This window comes from Mandrillus leucophaeus, unplaced genomic scaffold (genome assembly GCF_000951045.1).
Source record: "Mandrillus leucophaeus isolate KB7577 unplaced genomic scaffold, Mleu.le_1.0 Scaffold582, whole genome shotgun sequence".
Classification (NCBI taxonomy): domain Eukaryota; kingdom Metazoa; phylum Chordata; class Mammalia; order Primates; family Cercopithecidae; genus Mandrillus; species Mandrillus leucophaeus.
Window position 1 is genome coordinate 1,019,670 of NW_012106275.1, and position 16,413 is coordinate 1,036,082.

At 43.8% G+C, this 16,413-nt stretch overlaps 1 protein-coding gene across 2 annotated transcripts; it reads left to right on the forward strand.

The window, feature by feature from the left end:
- Positions 1-4,841: 4,841 nt before the first annotated feature.
- On the forward strand, positions 4,842-12,190 carry KCNE2 (potassium channel, voltage gated subfamily E regulatory beta subunit 2). 2 transcript variants are annotated; one of them, XM_011999130.1, is made up of 2 exons: positions 4,842-4,974; positions 11,507-12,181. In XM_011999130.1, the coding sequence occupies exon 2, from the start codon at positions 11,519-11,521 to the stop codon at positions 11,888-11,890; it is 372 nt and encodes a 123-aa protein (XP_011854520.1). In that variant the 5' UTR covers positions 4,842-4,974; positions 11,507-11,518; the 3' UTR covers positions 11,891-12,181. The 2 variants fall into 2 exon arrangements, with proteins under 2 accessions (XP_011854520.1, XP_011854521.1); XM_011999131.1 differs by lacking the exon at positions 4,842-4,974 and adding an exon at positions 10,731-10,783 and having other exon boundaries at positions 11,066-12,190.
- Positions 12,191-16,413: the final 4,223 nt, after the last annotated feature.

Sequence of the window (16,413 nt, forward strand, 5' to 3'; positions counted from 1 at the left end):
AAGCAAAGCAGAGGCTGGAGGGATGCCAGGATGCCACGGAGAGGGCCAAGAGCCAAAGAATGTAGGTGGCCTCTGGAAGCTGCAAAAGGTAAAGAAATGGATTCACACCACCCCCCGGCCTCAACCCCCAGAGCATCCAAAAGAAACTCTGCTGCCATCTTGATGTTAGCCCAGTGAAATCCACTTTGGACTTCTGACCCCAGAACTTTAAGATAATATTATAAATATGTGTTGTTTAAGTCACTTAAGTTTGTGGGCATTTGTTATAACAGCAATGGGAAGCTAATACAGATCCAAAGACAAAAACAAAACAAAAAGCAGAGAAGCAGGATGAGACTATGTGAGAAGAAAGTGAGCTCGCAGAAAGGACCAGCGGCCAGCTTTCCCATGGCCTGGCCAGCTGCACTAAGCAGTCTGGATTTTATCTTCAAGGTGAAAGGAACCCAGTGGAGAGTTTCAAGCAGGTAATCATACCTGGCTGATTACAGGTATGAGCCACCATGCCCAGCCTCTTTTCCTTTTAATGAATTCATTTACTGTATAAATTTGCCTCTAATGTTCACATTGTCTACATCTCAGAAGTTTTCATATATATTGCAGTTCCTTTGTAATTTAATATCGTATTATTTGTGTGTTTTCCTCTTTATCCATATGTTAAGTGTGATGCACTTATTTTTTGGTTTGCAGATATATTAAGGTGTACAGACTATATTTTTGTTGATTGATAATTTAACAGCATTGTGGTAATAGAACCCAGTCTATATAAAGCTGATATTTAAAAATGTGGTTGGACTTCTTTTGGACCCAGCACATGGTGAGTTTTTAAAACCGTTTTATGGACACTTGTAAAGAATGCACATCATTTATTGGTTAGGTGTGGGTTGTCTCTATCTATTCATTTTATAAAGGTAATTAATTCTATTACTCAAATATTCTATATGTTTGCTTTTTAAAAAAATGTATCAGTTTCTGAAACCTAATTCCTACCATTGTGGATGCCTCAATTTCTTGTAAACCTGTCTGTTTTGCTTTGGATATTTTGAGTCTACGTATAAGCCCATGATTTTACTATCTTCCTCGCAGGTTGTTTCTTTTATTAAATTATAGTGACATTTCATATCCTATGGATCACCTGAAATTTCACTTTTTCTTAGATTTCTGCATTTTAGCCTTAGCTTGGTATGTTTTTTCATCACTTTATTTTCAAGTTTTCATTTGCTTTTATTTTGGATGCGCTTTATTTTGCATTTTATTTTTTGAGAGAGAGTCTCGCTGTTTCACCCAGGCTGGAGTGCAGCAGCGTGATCTTGGCTCACTGCAACCTCTGCCTCCCAGGTTCAAGTGATTCTTATGCCTCAGCCTTCCAAGTAGCTGGGTGTGCCACCATGCCTGGCTGATTTTTATATTTTCAGTAGAGATGAGGTTTCACCATGTTGGCCAGGCTGGTCTCGAACTCTTGTCTCAGCTTCCCAAAGTGCTGGGATTATAGGAGTGAGCCACCGCCCCAGGCCTAGATGTTTATCTTTTAAGAGCATATAGCTAGATTTTATTTTGTTATTTAATTTAATAATACTTCTTTTAATAGGTGCTTATTTTATTTAAGGATATTGTGATTATAGATATATTTGGATATTATCTTAGTCATTGGGGCAGTCATAGTAAAAATTATAAACTGGATGACTTATAAACAACAAAAAGGTATTGCTCACAGTTTGGAGGCTGGGAAGCCCAAGATCGAGGCACTGGCAGAGGCGGTGTCTGGTGAGGTCTCCCTCTTCGGTTCACAGACGGCGCTTTCTAGCTGTGACCTCACATGATGGAAGGAGAAGCAAACTTCCCTGCAGCCTCTTTTAAAAGGGCACTACTCACATTCACTGGGTCTCCATCCTCTTGGCCTAACCACTTCCCAAAAGTCCTACCTTTTAGTAATATCACATTGGGAGTTAGGATTTCCCTATATGAATTTTGGGGGGACACAAACATTTATGCCACAGCAGATATATTTCTACCACCTTATTTGGTGATTTCTGGTTGTTGTTTTTTTTAGACAGAGTCTTGCTCTGTTGCCCAGGCTGGAGTGCAATGGCATGATCTCAGCTTACTGCAAACTCCGCCTCCCGGGTTCAAGTGATTCTCCTGCCTCAGCCTCCCAAGTAGCTGGGATTATAGATGCCTGCCACCACGCCCAGCTAATTTTTGTATTTTTAATAGAGACGAGGTGTCACCATTTTTGCCAGGCTGGTCTCGAACTCCTGACTTCAGCTAATCCACCCGCCTCAGCCTCCCAAAGTGCTGGGATTACAAGCATGAGCCACTATGCCCGGCCGGTGATTTCTGTTTAAAAATTTTTTCTTAAAGTGTTTTTCCCACTTAGTTTTTCACTGAATGGGTAAAACATTCTACATTTGCTTTTATTAAAACAAGAAATGAATTTTGTTGCATTTCAATTTACAGATTGTATTTCTGTTTCTCGTGATCACCCACACGTTGTTAACATGATAGTATGTGCCATGTGAGGTCAAAGACTGCTCCACGCTGGGAGAATTCATTCAAGCAAAACAGCAGAGCTGTCCCTTAAAATTGATTTCTGGGAAGATAAGTTACTTTTTATTTCATTCATACAATTTAATTTTATTTTAATTCATTTTTAAGGGAACATCATATTTCGTATGAAAAAACAAAGATTTTTAAAAATATTCTCCTTATGGGAAATAAATATATTTATAATTACATGCCTGTAATTACCAACGCGTAGTCAAACACGCTGCTTTGATTCTCCTCTCCTGGGCACCGGGGAATTCAAGAGTGAAGTTAAACCACAAGGGCTGAGTTAGAAGATTGACCTCAGTTCCCTGTTCCCACCAGCAGGTGGCACCGTCTCCTAGCGGAATTCTTACTAGAACGTTTTGCTTCCGTTTCTGCAGAGGCATGGTGAACTGAGTTGCACCATCCAAGTGTTCCTCCTGGCTGAGTTTGCCTATCTTGTTCAGTGAAGGCAACTCATGAGAACAAATGGTGTTAATGAGAAGCTTGTGCGGAGTTAAAGGGATCCTTCTATTTCTTTAAAATACAGGTAATAACGCTAACTCTGCAATAATTTGTAGATCATTTTAAATCTTAGCCATCTTCCTCTTGCCACCCAGTGTGCTTCAAGCCACACGGTTCAGAGCACCATTTAATATGAAACTCCAATTTTAAAACAAAGTGAACCTTCCTCTTACAAAACCATGAGACAAGTTACAGAGTAATGACCACCCACATGATCTTGAAGTGATTTTGAGTGAGTGAATGTAACTTCCGTGGCTGCCATTTAAACTGGATTCAAATCCAAATGGCTCCATCTCCATGTCATCGGACCTCTTGTGCCCTGATTCCCTTGACTAAGTTCATAGTACCTTCTACATCGGGTTGTGGCAATGGTTACCTGAGGTTAATCATTAGCACTCCTAAATGACAGCCAATATAAAGACTCAGTTCTCCCAAATCCATGATAGTAAAGGATCTTTTGGTAAATAGAGTTTGCTTAGCTCTTGCTAGATCTTTAAATACTTTGCTGGGGGCCAGGCACCATGGCTCACACCTGTAATCCCAGTGCCTTAGGAGGCTGAGGCTGGAGGATCCCTTGTGGTCAAGAGTTTGAGACCAGCCTGGGCAAGAGAGCAAGGCCCTATTTCTACAAAAAATAAAAATTAGCCAGGCGTACTACACACTTGTAGTCCCATTACTTGGGAGGCTGAGGCAGGAGGATCCCTTAAGCCCAAGAGTTCAAAGCTGCAGTGAGCTGTGATGGTGCCACTGCACTCCAGCCTGGGTGACAGAGTGAGACAGAGTAAGACTCTGTTTCAAAACAACGACAACAGCAAACAAAAACGAAAACCTCAAAACCTCTTTGTTGGACTTACTTCCGTCTCCCCATGTAGTACTTTAGTACCCTTGCGGCTCGTTTCTCTTTTGCAAGACAACAATGTTGTTATAAAGTCATTTGGAAATGGTCCCATGGAGGAGTATTTACACAAAATTTAGCGTATTTAGTATCTTCAGAACATGGCACTTGCCTGGAATTATACTGACCTCCTCAACCCACACCAACCACCCAGAGATGGCTGTTCTCGACTCCTCTCCCTGGGGCCCTGGCCTTCTTCTCCTCCTCCTCCTCCTCCTCCTCCTCCTCCTTCCTTCTTCTTCTTCCTTCTTCCTCCTCCTCCTCCTCCTCCTTCTTCTTCTTCTTCTTCCTCCTCCTTTCTTCTTTCTTCTTTCTCTTTCTCCTTCCTCTTTTTTTTTTTGAGACAGAGTGTCACTCTGTCACACAGGCTGGAGTGCCATGGTGTGATCTCAGCTCACTGCAACCTCTGCCTTCTGGGTTCAAGTGATTCTCCTGCCTCAGCCTCCAGAGTAGCAGGGACAGAGTAGCATTTTTTAAGTAGAGATGAGGTTTCACCATGTTGGCAAGGCTGGTCTCGAACTCCTGATCTCAGGTTCTTCTCCCGCCTCAGCCTCCCAAAGTGCTGGGATTACAGGCGTGAGCCACCGCACCCGGCCCTTCCCACGTATTCTGGCAGGGAATGCTGTTGTCCCCCAAGCCTACCCTAAGAGGAAGACTTCTTCTGGGGAGAGATGCTCACTGTGCCCAGGTCCTTTTCTGGCTGGAGCTGGCAGGAAGGGTCCCAGAGCAGGGACTTGTGCCACTCTGCCCAAAGCCAGAGTCCCTGAGGCACCCCCTCCATGAGGCACCAAGGTGAATTCCAGCTGCCAGTTAGTATTTAACTTTCCACATACGATTAGATTAAACATGTGGGTTCATAAAAGCCTAGGATTGCAGACTGCAGTTGCAAGGGCTTAGATGGTCGTAAGGTGAAGGTGCCCAGCAGGCTGAGGCTTGTGTGCAACCCACAAGAGAGCTCGCTGACACCAGCAAGAAGGTTCAGAACAGCCTGGCTTTGGAAAGAAATTTCATCCTGCCCACACACTGCATAGGTAAGTCTTAGCACACGCTCTTTATGTTTTGAGGAATTAAGTAACAAAGTTATCTATTTGCCTTTTCCAGAAAATGATAAAAGGAATTATTTTCCTGGTATATGGCCTGGCTCCTCATCCACTCTTCCTTCTTTCTTTCTTGTGTTTTCCGTACTCATGTCTTTGTTAATTGCCTTAGAACGAAAATTTTGAGAGTTTTTTTAAATGGAGGATTCATGTTAAATGCAGGTAATCATATTGTTTTCTCTTCTTAATACGAAAATGAAAGACTTTGCTGCCTTTTGTAGGCCCGGGTGATGCGAGCGATCTACCACGTTTCAAGAAAAGAAAACTTTGGGGCCAGGCGCAGTGGCTCACGCCTGTAATCCCAGCACTTTGGGAGGCCAAGGTGGGCGGATCACCTGAGGTCAGGAGATCGAAACCAGCCTGGCTGACATGGTGAAACCCATCTCTACTAAAAATACAAAAAAATTAGCCGGGCGTGTTGGCTGGCGCCTGTAGTCCCAGCTACTTGGGAAGTTGAGGCAGGAGAATGAACCCGGGAGCTGGAGCTTGCAGTGAGACCAGATCGTGCCACTGCACTCCAGCCTGGGCGACACATCAAGACTCCATCTCAAAAAAAAAAAAGAAAAGAAAACTTTGGACTTTGGGGTCAAATGAATGTTACTTTCCTAATAGTGTCCTGATTGCCCTTGTCATGAATAACACACATTCGTGACAGGAGTGGCTGGAATTAGGGGATCATTCTGTAGCCTAGAGACAGGGCACCACTAATGACATGTGTAAGCTCAAACCGTGGTCTTGATCTTATGTCTTGTATCCAGTTGAGCCAACTGGTCACAGCAATGAAAACAGAGTTATTGGAATGTGTGACCTCTGCTAGGACAGTCAGTGCTGGCCCCTGGTTTGGGTGATGTGAGTTCTAGTCCAGGCACTGCAGCCAACTTGAGAGGCCTGTGATCTTGGACAGGTGACTTAAGCTCTCTAGGCTATAGTTATTCCACCTATCAGAGAGCAAACCAGCCTAAATGATCTCCAGGGCCCAGCCTGTGCTAGGACTCAGCAAGAAGCATTCACTGGAAATGGAGGTCCTCCTAGGTTGATATACATTAATTGCCCATATTTGACCATTTCTAACTTGTATATAAATGGCCATTTCATATAATTCCAGAGAACATAAATAATAGCTGTCTTACCATTACTAAAGTAAATGCCCATTATGATACTCTACTTAGGGGTAGGATAAGTATGTATACCAAATATGGCTTGTTTTGTTTTGATTTTTGAGACAGGGTCTCACTGTCACTGCTGAGTGCAGTGATGTGATCATGGCTCACTGCAGCCTTGACCTCCCAGGTTCAAGCTATCCTCCCACCTCAGCCTCCTGAGTAGCTGGGACTATAGGAGTGTGCCACCACATCCAGCTAATTTTTTATTTTTTGTAGAAGTGGTGTCTCACTGTGTTGTCCAGGCTGATCTCAAACTCCTGGATTCAAGCGATCCTCCCGCCTCAGCCTCCCGAAGTGCTGGGATTACAGGTGTGAACCACTGCGCCTCCAAATATGGTTGATGTCTATCAGTTAAACAGTAATTCTGGGAATAAAAAGTTGAAATAAACCCACTTATAATTTGAATGTCTTGGTATAATGTCCTTCAATGGAACTGTTTTCACACGCTGTGATTTGTTTTTTCCCTGTGGTCATGGAGCAGGCGTGGGCCACTCAGCCACATCTCATGCATCCGTATGCAAAAGCCAAATCCCTTTTGGATCCTGTTTATTTGGCCTGGCCAGGGGTCAGCACTCAGGTATTTAATCCCCATAGGCCCTTTCATCCCTGTGATTAAGTCTTATCAAAAAGCACCTCCTGACCTGCTTAGCAATGGGGCCTTTGTTCACATTAGAAGGCTTGAACAAATAACGGGCAGTGGGGGCCAGTTAGCTCTAAAAGGCTGGTGAACGCTGCCATGCCTGCACCTGGAAACAAACCCAAATGACTCCAGTGGAATCCAGCACTGAAGTCCCTCATCTCAAAGACCTTTTGTGGCAGAGATTCTTGGATGGGCCTTAGGGGGCCCAGGAGTCCCCTGAAATTGAATGTAGAGTTTCCTATGTGCATATGTATACTTTCTTGGGGAAAAATAAAGTCACATCATTTTATTTTACTTTTCGAGGGACCTTTGGCACCGCTCCTCCCCCACCCCCAATTCCCACACCCCTTAAGAATAAATCAAGAATCACTGTTCTGGTAGTTTCGAATTGAATTCCACAGAGAGAGGAACTGTCATTCATTCATACATTCATTCAACAAACTTTTAGTAAAGATTTGCTACGTACCCATCGCTGCGTACGGTCCTGGGATTCAGAGATGAGTAAAGCAATCCCTGCCTTCCAGGGGCTCAAGCTCTCCTGTCATCGGGACTCAGTTACTTAATCTCAATAAATATCCTGAAGGTAGGAGTTTATAGAGTGGTTTTGAGGATCACATGAATAAACACACAATACATGGGTAATTGAAAAACGAAAACAACCGACATGGTCATTTGCAGAAGGGGCACAGAAAAAGGGCCTCTGCCTAGACCTGGGGAGGTCAGGGAAGTACTGTGGATTGGTAACAGCTGGCGGGGTTCCTACGAGAGAAAAAGAACTATACCCACAGAACCAGACCCTGTCTCTTAAAAAAAAAAAGGCGTGGCACGGTGACTCAAACCTGTAATCCCAGCACCTTGGGAGGCTGAGGCAGGGGGATCACTTGAGGCTGGGAGTTTGACAACATAGTGAGACCTCATCACCACTTTTTTATTTTAAAAAAGAGTTAATAAAAAATAAAATGAAAATAAAAGGGTAAAAGAGCCACTGGCAAAGTCTTGAGTGGATTAAAGCCGGCTCAGCTAACTTTCACAGCAGACTATATCATTGAAAAGGGGAAAAAGCACATGTCTGTTACATTGCTTAGGAAATGTGCTTGGTATATACCCTGGGACAATCTTATCTATATTTGTTAAGTTTCCTTCCAGCCCACTAGTCTGTGTGACCAGAAGAGGGGGCGAAAGATCTGAGAGCTCTCTAAGTAATAGAACTTAAAACATCAGACAGAGGAGAGTATATTATCTTGGTGACGGTAATTCTCAATGAGGAAGATCTTGGGGAGGGATGTTCTATGGGAGAAATGCCTGCAAGTTTATTTGTTTAATAGGTTTGTTTATTCAGTTTATTGAAATTCCTTTCCCAGATGGGGAGATCTGAAACTTCTCTTTTTGTGAAGGAAACAAAAGTCGCATGCTAGAGACAGCAGGTCTTTAGAACGGCAGCAAACCCACTGCTGGGATGTTGGGGCTTTTACTAGTGGCCAGTCACAGGTTTACCTCCTGCCTGTGCTCCTTTCAGCTGCGTTGAAACCCACTTGCCCCATCTGTGAACCGTGTTCAGCTCCATTTTCTGAGCCCCCTTATCTTTCTGTCCATACCTGTTACAACTCTTTGCACATTGCATCGTCTTTGATTTGGTCTCTCCCATTCAACCCAGCCTCTCACAGAGTTCCTGTCATCTCTGCAATTTCATCGCCTAGCATAGTACCTGGCACTTTAATTCATGCATCAAACGTCCACTGAGTGCCTTCTATGTGTCAGAAATCTGCTATACCGAGCTAGACAAAGTTGGCAGACATGACAGCCGAGTTGGAAAGATGAGACCCTAAACCAATAATCACACACACACACACACACACACACACACACACACACACCCCATATATATGTATATACAAAAAAACTTGGCCGGGAACAGTGGCTCACACCTGTAATCCCAGCACTTTGGGAGGCCAAGGCAGGTGGATCACGAAGTCAGGAGATCGAGACCATTCTGGCTAACACGGTGAAACCCCATCTCTACTAAAAATACAAAAAATTAGCTGGGCATGGTGGCAAGTACCTGCAGTCCCAGCTACTTGAGAGGCTGAGAGAGGAGAATCACTTGAACCTGGGAGGCAGAGGTTGCAGTGAGCTGAGATCATGCCACTGCACTCCAGCCTGGGTGACAGAGCAAGACTCTGTCTCAAAAGAAAAATAAAATAAAATAATAAAATAAAGTAAAATCTTTTGCCTTGCAATCGTTTGCCTTGATGTCTAAAGCCCCACAATTCTCTAAAAACAGAGATGTATAAAAAAGCTCACGTACATAATTCTCTGAAAACAGAGAATATAAATGAGTAATTGCTCCATTTAACTAACATTTGTTGAGTGCTTGTTATAAATATGGCATGATTCTAGCTGGTGTGAGGTTACCAATCTTTTTTAAACAAAAGTAATATAAATATATACACACACATTTAGTTACTGCATATGTGACGTGTGCTTTTGAAGAAAAAGGAGATGCTGTTGGAGGAAAATGGTGCTGGTGGTGGGAAGAGATTTAGAGTAGGGCCAGGGAAGCATTCTCAGAAGGGACAACTAGCTGGACACTAAACAATGAGGAGGTTACAAAGATTGGTAACCTCACACCAGCTAGAATCATGCCATATTTATAACAAGCACTCAACAAATGTTAGTTAAATGGAGCAATTACTCATTTATATTCTCTGTTTTCAGAGAATTATGTACGTGTGCTTTTTTATACATCTCTGTTTTTAGAGAATTGTGGGGCTTTAGACATCAAGGCAAACATTAAGACAAACGATTGCAAGGCAAAAGATTTTATTTTATTTATTTATTTATTTATTTATTTATTTATTTATTTATTTTGAGACAGAGTCTTGCTCTGTCACCCAGTCTGGAGTCAGTGGCACGATCTCAGGTGGAAGAGAAAGGCAAAGGTGTTCTAGGTTGAGAGAACAGGATGTGCTAACGTCCTGAGGCAAGAGAGCTTACTGACAGGGAGGGAAGATGTCAGGTGTGACCGAAATGTAGTGAGCAAAGGGTAACTGAGGAGGTGGTCGGGAGCCTGCTCAGCCAATGGGGTAAATGCTGTTAAGGAATTAGGACTTGATTTTAAGAACAACCATCGCATCATTTTACAAGCAAACAAATGACACTATAATTTCCCTCTTCAAAAAGGCACACTGGCCAGGCACGGTGGCTGATGCCTGTAATTCCAGCACTTTGGGAGGCCAAGGTGAGTGGATCACCTGAGGACAGGAGTTCGAGACCAGCCTGGCCAACATGGTAAAACCCCATCTCTACCAAAAACACAAAACTTAGCCAGGCGTGGTGGAACGTGCCTGTAGTCCCAGCTACTCGGGAGGCTGAGGCAGGAGAACCGCTTGAACCCAGGAGGCAGAGGTTGCAATGAGAAGAGATTATGCCACTGCACTCCAGCCTGGGCAAAAGCGAGACTCCGGAAAAAAAAAAAAAAAAGGCACATTGATGGCTATTCAAGGCAGAGAGGGTCACATATAACCCCAAAGAGATGGCTCTGGGGAGGGTTGTGTTGTATTACATTGTTGGCATTGTATTATCCAGGTGAGAGATGCTGGCGGCTGGGCAGTGCCAGTGGGAATGAAAAGGAGAGATGGATTTGAAACATAGGAATAATCTCTCAGATTGTTTCTTGGCATCACTTACCTAAAATGCTTCTTTCAAACATGGACGTACACACCCCTCCCTTTAGGATACTTGGGACAATGTGCCACCTAGACATAGGGGATGGAACAAATTGGAGAGTCCGTCAATGCCCCCTGCAATCTTTTCCCTCCATGTTATCTCATAATGCCCCACAATTCTCTAAAAACAGAGAACATAAATGAGTCATTGGTTCATTCAACTGATGTTTGTTGAGTGCTTATGAATGTGGCGGCATTATTCTAGCTCTTGTGAGGTTACCAATTTTTTTTTTTTTTTTTTTTGAGATGGAGTCTTGCTCTGTCACCCAGACTGGAGTGCAGTGGCGCGATCTCAGCTCACTGCAAGCTCTGCCTCCCGCGCTCACACCATTCTCCTGCCTCAGCCTCCTGAGCAGCTGGGACCACAGGCATCCGCCAGCACTCCTGGCTAATTTCTTTTTTCTTTTTTTTTTGTACTTTTAGTAGAAACGGGGTTTCACCATGTTAGCCAGGATAGTCTCCATCTCCTGACCTCGTGATCCACCCACCTTGGTGAGGTTACCAGTTTTTTAAAAAACAAAAGTAATGCAAGATTGCTGATGAAAATTTGGAATATGAGAAAAGCATAAAGAAGAAAATATATCTTTAAGCACACCACCCACTGTTAACATTCTGATCTATGTACTTCTAATATTTTCTCCATTTTCATATGTATACATACATTTATTTACATGCATATGTAGATATCAAAGTGTATATATATAATTTTGTCTGCCTTTAACATTTTTATTGTACAATAATCATGCATTGTAAAAAAAAAAGTGAAAATGTATACAATCAGTTTAAAGACTAACAAAATATGCATTCAATCACCAGCCAGGAGATGAAGAAATACTATTACTTCTCCCCTGGCATCTCCCTCCCACCTTTACATAGCCAAATCCAGAAAAGATCTGTTTTCCTAACCTTGTTTGCCTATTGTATTATCTAAATTGCAGCAGGAGGGAAGCATGTCTACTTTATCCAATTTCACACAGACGCTGGAAGACGTCTTCCAAAGGATTTTTATTACTTACATGGACAATTGGCGCCGGAACACGACAGCTGAGCAAGAGGCCCTCCAAGCCAAAGTTGATGCTGAGAACTTCTACTATGTCATCCTGTACCTCATGGTGATTATTGGAATGTTCTCTTTCATTATCGTGGCCATCCTGGTGAGCACCGTGAAATCCAAGAGACAGGAACACTCCAATGACCCCTACCACCAGTACATTGTAGAGGACTGGCGGGAAAAGTACAAGAGCCAAATCTTGAATCTAGAAGAATCAAAGGCCACCATCCATGAGAATACTGGTGCGACTGGGTTCAAAATGTCCCCCTGATAAGGGAGAAAGGCACCAAGCCAACATCTGACATCCAGACACGAAGAGATGCCAGTGCCACGAGGCTAATCCAAATTGTCGTTGCTTAGAAGAAAGCGAGTTCCTTGCTCTCTGTTGAGAATTTTCATGGAGATTATGTGGTTGGCCAATAAAGATAGATGACATTTCAATCTCAGTGACTGATGCTTGCTTGTTGGAGCAATAGTTTGTGCTGAAGACCTCTTTTGCTTTCTGGGCAAGTAAATGTCATTTTAATCAATGTCAGTGGTGAAAATAAAGTCAAATTTGAAGTAAAGTGTCTGGGCAGTGGCCGTGGGGATAGAAAGGAGAGATTTACAAATCATTGAATCTTCTTTCTCATGAAACATCATTTGTGTGTGACAAATTCAATTTATAAATAACCCAGATGTATTATGTAGAAACTGAGGCTCAAAAGCTATCACTTGCTTACCAGAGCATTTATAGGAGCATTTATCTATAACATTAATTCATGAGTGTGGAGTCAGAAGAGATGAATAAGCAAACCATAAGGTTACTTTATATTTATTGTTTTCCTGGCCTTTAACCTATTTAGAAGTCTTAAGACAGAATGAACATTCCTCTTTTTTTCTTTCTCTTTTGAGACAGGGTCTCGCTCTGTCACCCAGGCTGGAGTGCAGTGGTGCAATCTCAGCTCACTGCAGCCTCAATCTCCCAGGCTCAAGTGATCCTCCCACCTCAGCCTCCCTAGTAGCTGGGACTACAAGCACGTGTGCCACCACACCCAGCTAATTTTTGTATCTTTTTTTGTAAAGGCAGGGTCTCACTATGTTGCCCAGGCTGGTCTCAAACCTGAACAAACATTTCAAAGGACAAACAATCCATACCAGAGAAGTCGAATATTTAAGAACTACCCAGTATAACAAGAACACATTTTAAAACTAACATTTAAAGTTTTGCAGAAAACTAATCTTAAAAAGTTCTCATTAAGAAAAAAAAGTTACAATTGTTGCTTTATAAATGTATTCTTTTAACTCAATTTAGTTTTCCTCTATTTACAATTACTTATTTGCATTTGTGTTTAAGAAACTAAAGGATACAGAAAGGGTCTAAATTGCTGATGCCTTCTGAAGACCTAGACAGGAACTACTTAATATTTTACACCATGTGGGGCAGGATATCATAGAATGTCAGGGCTGATCATTCTACTGTTGGCAGAGACCACTTCACTTACAGATGAAAAAACTGTAGTCCACTGAGAGGAGATGATTTCATTCACTAATTCGGTCAGGCAACATTGACCTACTTGGTTCACTGGCCTAGACCCCAGGAGCATAAGGATGAACAAGGCTGGGCTCGGGGGCTCACGTCTGTAATCCCAGCACTTTGGGAGGCCGAGGTGGGCGGATCACCTGAGGTCAAGAGTTCAAGACCAGCCTGGCCAACATAGTGAAACTCCGTCTCCACTAAAAATATAAAAATTAGCCGGGTGTGGTGGCAGGTGCCTGTAACCCCAGATACTGGGGAGACAGAGGCATGAGAATCGCTTGAACCTGGGAAGGGAAGGTTGTAGTCAGCGGAGATTGTACCACTGCACTCCAGCCTGGGCGACAGATGCTAAACATCATAGTACAATATGACAAGGTCCTAACAGAGATCAATGCCAAGGGGACACAGCCAGCCAGCACAAGGACAGGAGGACATGTCTAACGCAGGTCAAGATCTTCTCTCTCAGAGCAGTGGAGAGTAGCAGGTCAACGGCAGCAGAGAGATGTGGGGCCTCAGCATCCCATAGCTTCATGCCTCCTAGTCTACCCTGTTCTTCTCCCTACACCCCAGCCAAGGCACAGCAATGATGGGCAAGGCCTCAAGCCTCAGGGTGCTAGGACAAAATTTAGAAAAAGAGGCTCTTCTTCAGAGAATGCTTATAGAACTCCTTATTCTAACCACAAGGTTTGTCTCTTTAAAATTACAGAGTGAGATATACACAAGGTATCTACTTCCTAACAGATTTGCAATTATGCCACGTGAAGCATTCAGTACAGTGTTAGAGAAAACTATCCATATTCCAAGAGCAGATGTAGGAAGAGTGACCTCCCTCCTCAGATCAGAAACCCAGAAATGCTGTCCCACCCAGAAACATCCATCTCAGAGAGGCCAGAGCAGCCATCAGGCTTTAAATCCCAGCCCTCTGCTCTGCATCTAGACAGAAAACCGAGGTTTCCATCAGGTGACAAAGACCCTCTCCTTAACCAAATTTTCAGGCTCCTCTGAGCCCTCTTCCTGACTACAGCCCAACAGTGCGCTATCAAAACTACAAACTCTTGGCACAGATGATGTCGCCCACCTTCGCACACACTAAGAGACTTAAACGCTAGCATAGCTTCTAAGAGCTGAAAGCTAAAGTGCCTGCCCGAGAAAAGTGAACGCCGCCTGAAGAATTTACCATTTGTTCCAACCAAAACCTGGTGACAGGCAGATAGTCCCCTGATCCCTCTCTTAAAGCAGTTACTTTAGAAAGTTTCAATTATAAATCCTTTCTCTCTCCCTTGAGATGTAAATCTTCTACCATTCAGAACTGTACTGTGTCTTTGAAATGCAAACATTCAAACTCTCTTTGCTGGATGGGTGCCTTGCTCTAACTTACTGCCCCCCATCATAGGCAGAAGTTTGCTTCTCCTCTAGATATGAGCCAATTAACAAACACAGATCACACTGACCAACCCCTTCCCACTTTTTATGCATCTCCACTTCCTTGACTCTGCTCAAGCCCCATCCCCACTCAGTTACCTTTGCACAAAGGGAAGTTGAGCTGGGCCTCTTCCCTCTGGCAATAGCTGATGATTTCAGTCAATCCTTACTGCTTTAACTAGTGACTGGCTTTCTTTACCTTTGACACAGGTAAACACATGGAGAGCAAAATCGAGGTTTTTCTGGCGGGGTGCAGTAGCTCATGCCTGTAATCCCAGCACTTCAGGAGGCCAAGGTGGGAGGATCACTTGAGGTCAGGAGTTTGAGACCAGCCTGGCCAACATGATGAAACCCCATCTCTACTAAAAATACAAAAATTAGCTGGGTGTGTTGGCGGGTGCCTGTAATCCCAGCTACTCGGGAGGCTGAGGCAGGAGAATTGGTTGAACCTGGGAGGTAGAAGTTGCTGTGAACCGAGATTGTACCACTGCACTCTAGCCTGGGCGACAGAGTGAGACTCCATCTCAAAAAAAAAAAAAAAAAAAAAAAAAAAAAAAAAAAAAAAAAAAAATCGAGGTTTTCCTAATTAAGTACATTTTATTATCATCACTGAAAGTACAGGTGATAACATAGAGGGTTATCAGCCAACTTCACTTTTGGGGAATGAGAAATGCTGAATCTCTCCAAGCATGTTGGGTGTCTAGTGGTTGAAGCCATCTGCCAAGATTGACACTCTAGGATCCACACCCACCCAACCTGGGCTTTTCACTTTCAACCCAGCAACTGAAAATGTCAGTTCAAACAACTTGCTGTTTTTTCCTACCCCATTTGCTTTTAAAGTTCCTTCTGCCTGTTCTACTGGCTCCATATGACCGGAATATCACTTATTTCGTAAAGCATAGTTCAGATGTTATTTTAAAAGGAGCCCAGGATAGTGGCTGATTTGATAGAATCTAGACCCAGATTACCCAGGGTCAAGTCCCAGCTCTGGTACTTGTGGCCTTTAAAACCACGGAAAAATTACTTTAATCTCTTTGTGTCTCCATTTCCTCATTTGTGAAATGGTTCTCATTATAGCACCTCCCTTACAGCCTTGTTATGAGACTTAGGCAATAGCCACGAAGTGCTTAGAACAAAGCTATTTTTGTAACGTTCTCCAGGAACACTTCCCTTAACAGAACCAAGCCCTCCACCCCTCAGTTTTTTCTTCCCTCCACACCCTCTACCATTCTAACATAACCACAAAGAGTCCTGATGGGATTTGGAGTTACAGTGCCTGGGTTCGAATCTCAATTCTGCCACTGCCAGTCGCGCATTTTCTATTGCCAGCCACCTTACTCCCCCCGGCCTCAGTTTCCTCATCCTTAGAAGGGGAGCAGAGCACATGGTGGTAACTCCCTGCACATTCCTCTCGTTCCTTGTATTGGGTGCCCAGTTTGTGCCCTCCCATGGCGCTAGCACTGAGTGGGCTCAAACTCTGCACGCGTTTACTAAGCATGTTGACTGAAGAAATGTGGGAACCTAGTACCGGGGCACCATACCGTTACCCCAAAGGAAAATGCATGCACTTTGTCAGAGAAGACGAACACCGCGTCTGGAAACCTCTTAAGGGCACCCACATGTCCTCGGCTGCAGACAGCAGCGAGGAGACACCCAGGTAATGCGAGACAGAGGAAGGCGGAGGGGTCCCGCGACAACCCACCCTCCAGCTCAGGTGAGTTCAGAGCGAGAACACACCGTCAGGCTTTGACAAAGGCACCCGATCCACACCCCAGCGCCTCCCCACCGGGTCCTACGTCGACTTCAGCCTCCAGCCACAGGACCGAGAGCTGCTGGCCAGGGCTGCCCGCCTG

Excerpts from the sequence above, each read along its gene's own strand:
- KCNE2 (XM_011999130.1), top strand. The coding sequence starts at position 11,519 with ATGTCTACTTTATCCAATTTCACACAGACGCTGGAAGACGTCTTCCAA.